The following is a 9,964-nucleotide window of genomic DNA, read 5'->3' on the forward strand; positions in this document are numbered from 1 at the left end:
CACCTCAAAACGACACACGCTTCTAAAAAAATCTGAATTATTTGACATGGAGCAACTTTTTTTTTTTTAACAGTAACGCAAATAGTTATTTTCCTTGATAATGAGTTACTTTTATTATAGAGTAATTCAGTTACTGACTCAGTTACTTTTTGGAACAAGTAGTGAGTAACTATAACTAATAACTTTTTTAAAGTAACGTTCCAAACACTGCTGACAAGTTATGGAGTAACGAAACAGATGGGAATCCATTAACAACAAAGACAAAACAAGGAGCAAGAAACCAACAGAACATATATTCAACTAAAAGACTTACAAAACATGACTAACAGAAGCAATTAATAATAAACAAAAAAAGAGCCCAAAATGGACTCTGACCCATCCTGTGACTGACAAGATGCATAACTAACCCAACGAGCCACAGAACTGAAAAATTGACAGAAAATAAACACCCACAGAGAACATTTAATTACGACCTTTATTGTGTTGATCTGATGTTGAGGCCTTCTACCTCTTTGGATCTGATTTGATTTTTATTTTTGAATTCTCATTGTAAGTTTAAAAATATTTTAATGATACTTTCCGTAAATCAAGTAATACAACTGTTTAAAAAATAAATGTTCATCAAATGAAAGCATATGAAGAAACATTGAGACAAAGGGAAATATGTCAACAGAAAAATACCAGTAATATGAATACAGTATCATTATAACAATCTTAAATGGCGACACTCAGTTTAAGTCAAACTGTTAAGCAACATCATCAGAATTTGTTAATCTCTCAGTACAACCAGGATCTCTTTTCAGTTCAATGCCTGATCTACGATCTGTAGAAAGAGAAGCTCCTCGTCTTTCTGTTAGTGAAGCGTCTGCTTTTTTCTTCACTATAATCCCTGCAACGATTGCTCCAACCACCAGCAATCCCACCACGCCTCCGCCCGCGGCATACGCAGCAACATTTGAGCCCTTTGATGAGGCCACTGAGGTGTAAATCCCTTCTGTGGGTGTAACAGCATTAACACTCCCAATTCTGCCTGTTCCCTTAACTAATATAGTCAAACTGGTCTCCATCTTCAATAAACATGTATTTATGTTGAACAAATAGTCAAAATCACTGTAGTCATAATTGTAGTCAATTGTGTCTTCAAAGGTTTCTATGTAGCTTGTATTGTTCTCTTTGTATTCATCACTTTGAAGGATGACACACCAGTACTCCCCACTGTCTGCCATCACCAGATCAGATATTGTCATTAGGAATCCATCTTCAGAGAGTGTAAGGCGGCCTCTCAGTCCCTCTGGAATGGAGATAGTAGCATCATTGCTATCCTGAATGATTTCATGCTGTCCTGATAGCTCAAGGCGATACCACTGCACCCTTTGAATATTCTTTTGACTGGAATCACAGGCTAATGAGATGCTGCTGCCCTCATAACAAACTTTTTTCTGAGTTTCTTTTTTGGAGCAAAGTACCAAAGAATAGCGGATCTCAACCAAGGACGAAAGGCATGAATAGCCTCCACTGTGCTCACCAGAGATGATAGGAATAACCAATGAGAAGTCGCCAGGTTTTGCTGAGATGTTCATCACCTTGTTTTTTGTGCTTTCAGTAATTTTCCCAAGTGGTGTGTTCCAGTGCTGGTTGTGGCCATGATTGGGACAGTTGAGCACCACTCGGTCTCCTTGATAGGAAAAAACTTGCTGAGTTTCCTTTGGATCTGGTGGGTACATAATCTGAAAACTGACACATTTTGATTCTTTGACGATAAGACAGTAAAAGTTTTTGTTATTCTTCACCATGCTATCATCAAGCACAAGCAGTGTCCCGTTTTCTTTGACCTCCAAAACATCTGGCACCTCCACGAGAGGCTCCAAGGAAACACTGCTGTCTAAGAAGAGTGTGACTTTGAAACTTGGATATATTTCATAATACCACCGCACAGAGGTTCCTTCCAAACCAAGGGAACTGTTGCACCAAATGGTAGCTCCTTCTTGCTTCACATCAATTTCGTTGGATTCAACTTCCATATCACACACGGAGAGCTCCTGTGTTATTCTCCTGACTTGTGTCTGGTTCCTCCAGCACTCGGTCCTGTAGATTCCTGAGTCCGCGTGTGTAAGGTTTCCAATCTGCAGCATGTGCATGTCATAGTCATCCGTGAGGCGAGCACGACCTTGCAGGTTTGCACCAAGGGCATTGGGCATGCTCTGGTTTGAGGAGCTGCTAATCAGGTGGTCTTCCTCCTGAAAAGTTCTGAAAACAACCATGTTCTCCAATCCGAAACAATATCCCAACTCAATGACGCCACCCTCTGCCCTGAACACCTGCTCTGGCTCCTCACTGCAGACATGACGGAGCAGGAAGAAAAACATCAACCAAACAGAGTTCATGGTCTTTGCTCATTACAGGCTGTTCTGTCAAGTGCTTTCACTAAGTCTGCAAAATGAATATCCAACTTAGGTTGTCTTTTTTAGCTCCACCTTCAGCAGGAATACGTTTCCTCCTCTTTCTTAACTTCTCTCATACACAGGTATTCAAGTTAACATATCTGAGACATCAGGTAGAAGGCATGTGGCAGTTTACCACGATTAGTCATGGTGCAACATAAACAGATGGGAATTTTGGTCCGACTGGTTTTCTTTAATGTAAAGGTGTGGCCAGTGGTATTCAGATTATCTTGAGAGCAGTATTGAGAAATTTTGTTTTTACTTTTTATGGGAGAATAGTCAAACCCAATGTGGATTCAATATTATGGAGCTTTTTAATTATGATAGTTTGTATGAAGGTGTGTCTAGTGCTGCATCCAGTGTTGGATCAGGGTTTGGGCTTTTCCAGCTTTTATACAAGCAGGTCATAGTTAGCATGAATGGTGGAGAGTTGGAAACCAGCCAACAGTTCCAGTAAGGAAACAGGATAAAAATGTGTTCTTCCTTATTGCAATACCACGTGTAGGATTTCTCTCATAGCCATTCATTTACTTTCAGTTGCCACACCACTGTCCATTTGTTGACATTTATCCTTCCTTGTTAATTTTATTTGTTTATTTGAACTCCTCCAGTTTCCAGCAAATGTGTCTTGTTAAACCGTCTGCCTACAGCAGTGAATAATAAGTTTGAGTATTTTTTGCCTCCAGGTGTTTATCACGACAATTCTTTTTGCAGGAAATTTAAATTCATTCATTGAAGGGGTCACACAGCTGTCCTGTGGGTTTAGATTCCACCGCAGTCCCACGCTCAGGTGTAGAAGGAGGGAGAGAGCTCAAGAATGCTGGACTGTAATCTTTCAGGACATTAGATCATTGTTTGGGTGGTTTATTGCATTCATTCATTAACGCTGAATAAATACATGAAAAGATAACTGACCAGGTAACCAGAAAGCCGTTTAGAATCTGTTTTTTAGAAGGTTAGATGAAGTGTGTGGCCATTGAGCTAAATTATTTTAACACCATATTAATCCGACTTTATTTTCCTTTGTGGCGATTCAATACCAGCATTTTGAGACCACACAAAACAACTCCCGTGGGCCCGACCATCAGTGCATCGTGGTGACGCTCCAGTCAACATTCTAAGTGTTGAATCATCAACCTGTCCTCCTGTGAGGAATCTCATCTGTTTACGCTTACATAAGCTATGGACCCAGAAAGTCAGTGAACAGTGGGTTTGGCGCTGCTGAGGGAACAGCTTGGAGAGCTGGTGATCAGGCATGATTTAGCACCAACTGTGAGAGAACTCTACGGGTGTTCAGTCCAATTCAACCATGCACTGATTGCACTCGTCAGGACCCCGTATACCTGCAGGCTGCTCAACACTGTTCACACTTTTGCAAGAACAAATTTTATCCCTGAAAGTACAGACTGAAATAAAAGAGCTTTTCTTTGAAATAAGAAAAAAAAGAAAAAAAAATCAATTAATTAAGGAAATAAAAAGGAACAGGGCAAATACCCAAAGCACTAGATTTTATTTATATATTCATTTATGGTAATGCCCTTGCTCGAAAATGAAAGACAAACTCTGCCACAATCAAAATGGATAAATAACTGAATGAATAAATTAATATATATATATATATATATATATACCTACAGATATATGTCATTAATAAATAAATGAATAAATAAATCCCTTATTATCTAAATGTATGCCATAAATGCTATTTGTTTGTTTATTTACTAATTTATGTATTTTTAATTGTAGCAGAGATGTCACCCATACTAGAAAATCTATGTGACTCAATGTATGCAGAGTAATGCTGACTATTAGATGGAAGTTTGTTGGTCTGTAGACGGTTTACAGTACATACTGTTTTTTTCACGATTTTAATTTGCATCTACTACTGAGTTTGTGGGTATGTGATTGTCACAAATCCTTCACACTGAAACATGTAGTACCAATTACTGCCTGTGGAGGTCAGTGTAGAAACGTGCCTCCGAACTAAACAGCAGAAGAAGTTATTAATTTCATAATAATACGTCAGTTCCTGTGACCGCTGCTAAAGGTACTTCAGTTTTTTTCCTCCTGTTTATATTAACTTATCAGTTCGTACACGTATTAACGCAATGATTTAACCGAAGTGTTTACCACACATTGTAAGGCTAAATTAAATACTTTACTTTCAACTGTGTGGTGGGTCAGCATTTAATGTATCTCTACTTGCTGTTAGCAGCTAGGCTAACCCAGCTAGCCCAAGCCTTCCACATCAGGGCTTTTATTTTGAAATGACCAGAATCAGAAGTTCTTTATTTATCCCAGAGGGAAATTACTTTCATTACAGAGGCTCGAGAAATATAAAAGATATAAAGAATAAACACTAAACAAAGAAAGACAAAGGAAAACGTACATAATTCAGTAAAATACTGTCAATTTAATATTGATTAAATACAAGTGTAGACATTAGAGTACAAAAAATTCAATAATATAAATGATAATACAAATATTTTACAGATGTATACATCAATCAAAGGTGTCAGGTTACAGATTGATTGTAAAATCAAATCAATCAAACTAATGTTTACTCAGGGCAAGTAAATACAAACGGTAAAAAAAAAACTAAAAAAAAACCGCTCATCATTTTTTTTATTTATTTTTATTTTTTACCAGTATAACATCTGGTAACAGCTGTGCCAGATTGCAAAGGATGACCAAGTTATAACAAAGCAGCTTAGTAAAAATTTTACATTTTGGATTATGTGCTATTATTGGGGGGAACTATATTAGTAAATTAGTATTTACGAGTAAAAAGTGTTTGTAATAAGATATTATAATACACACTTCCCCATGTTCTTACGACTAATGCTTCAATTTATGCAGGCCGTGGAAGGTGTGCTGTGGTATCTAGAACCATGTGGCTCTCCTTAAGTCCTGTAAGCTCCAATAAATGTTTGGTTAGCAAGTCCCACATGGTGATGTAATGGATATTTCAGGTTTATTTAATAGAATTTCTATAAGCCACAATGCTTATATTGGGATTGTTTTATAAAGGTGATCGTCAGGTCCTGAGGTTTCTTGTTGGCCAGATTTTCTTCTTGATTTAGTATGTATGTATTTATTAATGTGCTGTTTAAACTGTTACCACTGCAGTGTTATTTGGAGTCATTGTATCCTCTATTGCAGGGGTTCTTAACCTTGGGGTCAGGACCCCATTTGGGGTCCCGAGACACTGAGAGGTAGCACCAGATGCCTTCAAGAAACTAATGACATTTTTTTGTAACAATTTGAGCCCATTTTTGCTTATTTTTACTCCTTTTCTTGCCATATTGTTGCCCTTTAATGCATTTTTACTACATTATTCCCATTTTTGCAACTTCTCCATCTAATTTCAATGCCTTTTCTGTACATTTATTCCATATTCAAGACATTGTCCGCACCTATATACCCTTTCCACCACTTTTCCCACCTAATGTTACGTATTTTAACCTCTTTTCACCATATTTCATGCTTATTTTTGCCAATTTTACCACATTCACAATTTGTCATGCCCATTATTTGCCAGTTTAAACTAATTGTTCCAATATTGACACTTTGAACCATTTTTAGCACTTTTTCTGTCCGTTTTTTGCCACTGAAATTTGCAACTTTTTACCGATTTCTGTTGTTTTTAAAGCCCCATTTCACCACCTTTTCCATCATGTTTGGTCACTTTTAACCAATTTTTATTCCTGAATAAAACAAGGCTTTACATCTTTAAGATGACTATATACTGTATAAAAATGAACTTTCTGAATACCTAAATAAATAAATGTGGTTATCACAGATTCATAAACAATGGACCATCATTTTGCTGACTTTATGGATGGACCCCAAAAATCTCTCCCCTTTATTCCCCCTTATAGATGACCCTGTCTCCACATTACTGTTCTTCAATGTTCATGTCTGTGTTCAACCACCTTCAGGTACAGTGGGGGTCCCCGGTCTCTGACACCTTTATTTTGGGGGTCGCAGGCTGAAAAGTTTGAGAACAACTGCTTTAATGAGTAATACCTAAATATACATATCTATTCAATGCTATAATTTGAATAACTCTAATGTCTAATTAGATACTTTATACTGTATCTGACCCATAATTTAGATAAGTTAAGGCTTAATCACATTTTGGATGAAATAAATAAATTAAAACATTATCCCTGATCTCTGGAACCTTTATTTTGGGGGTCATGGGCTGAGAACCACTGATCTATTGTGTGCAGTAGTCAGGCTGCTCTTAACCTCTCACAGCACAACTTTCAGCTCTAAAATAATGCAGTAAATACCCGTCTTTAGTTCACGCTACTGTGTAAGTTCAAGATTTTTTTTTTCTTTAATTCCTCCTCAGGTGATTGTCCTCAGGGTTTCGCCTCAATGTTGCGTTTGATATCTACGTCCCTGTGCCTGCGATGCCAGCCCCTCACCGCTCTGCCTCTGAACTTCAGGTCATGTGTGAATCTCAGCTCCTCAGAGGAGAACCAGCAAACCGTGGACGCTCTTTATCGTCTCTCTGTGGACATTCAGAGGGTGCGAAAACTTAAGGGCTGGGTGCTCCATCAGAGTCCTGCCTACACTGAGGAAGTGGCTGACGTTCTGAAGGACATGGGGGCCTCAGGTCCCGTCATCGCTCGTATATTAGTGGTCCACCCTGAGGCCGTGCTCTGTGACCCTGAGCAGGTGCGGACACAGAGGGAACTGTGGATGACTGTCTGTCCAAACCAGAAGGAGCTTGTTGGTATTATAGAGAAGTTCCCAGCCTCTTTCTTCTCCTCCACCAGTCACCATGACAACCAACGAAACAACATCGCTTATTTCCAGAGTTTAATCCTCAACAAGAGGATCATCACTAAACTGATGGCCAGCGCTCCACAGAGCTTCCAAAGGCCTGTGGGGCAGAACCAGGAGATGGTCCTCACCCTGCAGCAGGCTTACATGGAGCTGGGTGGAAACGAGGCCAACATGAAGATCTGGCTCCAGAAGCTTCTGAGTCAGAACCCGTTTGTTCTCCTGAAGCCCACTGAGGTGCTGAAGCAGAACCTGATGTTCCTCAGAGATAAAGGCTTCAGCACAGCCCAGCTCCTCTTCCTCATGTCCAGTCTGAGGGGCTTCGTCACTGAGCTGAACCCAGATAGCATGCGTCGCACCCTCCTTTTCTCTCAGACCACCATGGGCTGCTCTGAGGAAGAGCTGCGGACCATCATCCTCAAGTGCCCAGCTCTGCTGTACTACCCTGAGTCTACTCTAGACGAGCGCTTTCAGAGCCTCTGCAGCGCTGGGATCAGCATGTCTCAGATCACTGAAACTCCAACCGTGCTGGAGCTCACCACACAGATAGTTAACTACCGTATTCAGTGCTTGAAGGCGCGAGGTTATGATGTGAGAACTGGGAGTCTGCAGGTTCTTAACGGAACAAAGAAGGATTTTGAAGTGAGCTTCGGGAAGCTACAGCTTCGTCGAGAGAGGCCACTCTTTAACCCCGTAGCTCCTTTAAAAGTGGACGACTGATGTTGTATAGCATAAAGCCATAACATTGGCCTGAAACTGTTGTCTTGTTGTTTTGTATCAGGATCTTGGTGCTAACAATGGATTTACTTTAAGCTGTGGAATTACTGTATTTAAAGTTTACAGCCTCTTATATGCACATGGGTCATTCCATGTCATTTCAACAAATGGCCAACACACTTCGGTCTCAAAAAATGTAAACATTTTTCCCAAATGTTTTGTGATTTTTCAATAGGCACACTCATTTTTTAGTTTGATCGGATGAGTACTGTACTTTTTTGAGATATGTCCATTTTAGTGAGGGGAGTATGTGTTAATTTTCGCTATTTTTCTTCCATTTCAGGTAATATCTCAGGAATTACACCACATAGGAAACTGAAATTTGGTATAGTAATACAGCTCCACCCACTCTCAGAATATACAAAAAGATCTGCTTTACATCCTATCTGGTGGACATACCAGCCCCTCAAAAATGGAAAAAGGTTTGTTGGGTATTTGGGGCTTGAACATGTTAGTAAACAACTTAGCATATGCCTCAACTCTCTGTAATTTGACCAGCTTTGAGATAAAGAACTATTGGTAAAAATGTCAGAATATGCATGGAATGTCCTGCAAATGTGTAGAAATGACATGGAATGACCCACATACAACACAGGGAAACGACTTGATTTCAATGTAAATGTTTACATGTCACGAGGAGCTCCTTTTAATTAAAGCTGTCGTATTTTTTCCAAATTTTTTTTGGCTGAGATTATCGAGTTGAAGACAAAACTTTCTCTACCACGAGAAAAAGGCTCTTTGGAGTTTTACATCCGACACTACAGAGTGTCTGAAAACAAAAATGATGTGGTGTCTAGGTAATCGTCCTTGATGTCACGTGGTCTGTTTGGAGTTTCTTTTAACTGCTTTCAACACAGGCCTGTTTTTATATCAAATCAACTTTTACGTGCAATCAGAATGAATTAGAATCAGATGTTTTGAAGTATATTCACTTTGAAATGATCATTGAGCTTCTGTTTTATGATTTAAGTAGATGAGAGGCCACATGTGACTGTATTTGTTCACAGCTTGAAAAAATCTTAGCAACAATACTATTAATCTACATTAAAATCATTTAAAATTTTCAAATCAACTAAGGTGCAAATCATTTAGGAGGAAATATGAGGAACATTTTGCTTCATATTCAATGCTTTCTTTCTTTTTTATTTTTTTACACCCCTTTATTGAACATTTTACTAAACAAATGTATCATTTTTTATATATATTTTATAAATATATTTTTATACATCTTATATTTCTATATAGAAATTGATTTTTTATTTTTATTTCTTACCCGTTTTTCTTTTTCATTAAATATTTTGTTTAAAATAAATATGTAAATATCTTTGTATATATTTTTAAAATATGTGGTTTCTTCTGGATAAAACAAAGAATCACTCTATCTTATTTGCATCATAGATCATTGCCCAGTGTGAGACGTGCTGGCTCTTCTATTAAATGTATTAGTGAGTGAGTTTTAAAACAAACACAGCTTGTCAGATCTTTTTTTATTTGGAAGCTTTGCAAATGCTTCATTTTCAAACAATCATCTTGGCAGCACAAATGTTCCCCTCAGGAAAAGGATACAACACAGTTTTTTTTAGCAATTAGCACTGATTCATACATAGAAACACTTGATGAGATATTTATGATGAACAGAAAGTGTAAATTGATGAAGCCATGGCCTAAGGTTACAGTTTTTAGTCATTTTGGTGCTTTTCTCACAACACTATTAACATTTGCACAGCAGTTTGTGCATTTCTCAAAACAATTAGTGCAACCTGCAAAACCTATTGGGTAAGATAAGCTGCAAAAGCACGTCACTTGCTCAAAATGGAAGAGTCCATTCCTCAAAATCAACTATTCATGTCATGGAAACTGCCAGTGTCATCAAAATGAACTAGATAGCAATATGGCTTTGTCATGTTTTCATTATGACGGTTTATTCGCTCAGTGTTTTTTTCCAATGC

General features: G+C 38.2%; 1 protein-coding gene across 2 annotated transcripts; it reads left to right on the forward strand.

The window, feature by feature from the left end:
- The first annotated feature begins 4,453 nt into the window (after positions 1-4,453).
- Positions 4,454-9,167, forward strand: mterf2 (mitochondrial transcription termination factor 2). Of its 2 annotated transcripts, none has more exons than XM_028450236.1 (2): positions 4,454-4,488; positions 6,802-9,167. In XM_028450236.1, exon 2 carries the CDS (start codon positions 6,828-6,830, stop codon positions 7,956-7,958), a length of 1,131 nt encoding a protein of 376 aa, XP_028306037.1. In that variant the 5' UTR covers positions 4,454-4,488; positions 6,802-6,827; the 3' UTR covers positions 7,959-9,167. The 2 variants fall into 2 exon arrangements, with proteins under 2 accessions (XP_028306037.1, XP_028306038.1); XM_028450237.1 differs by lacking the exon at positions 4,454-4,488 and adding an exon at positions 5,331-5,353.
- The last annotated feature ends 797 nt before the right edge of the window (positions 9,168-9,964 follow it).

Source organism: Gouania willdenowi, chromosome 6 (assembly GCF_900634775.1).
Source record: "Gouania willdenowi chromosome 6, fGouWil2.1, whole genome shotgun sequence".
NCBI lineage: Eukaryota > Metazoa > Chordata > Actinopteri > Blenniiformes > Gobiesocidae > Gouania > Gouania willdenowi.

Coding starts and splice junctions, on each gene's coding strand:
- mterf2 (XM_028450236.1), top strand. CDS start 6,828: ATGTTGCGTTTGATATCTACGTCCCTGTGCCTGCGATGCCAGCCCCTC.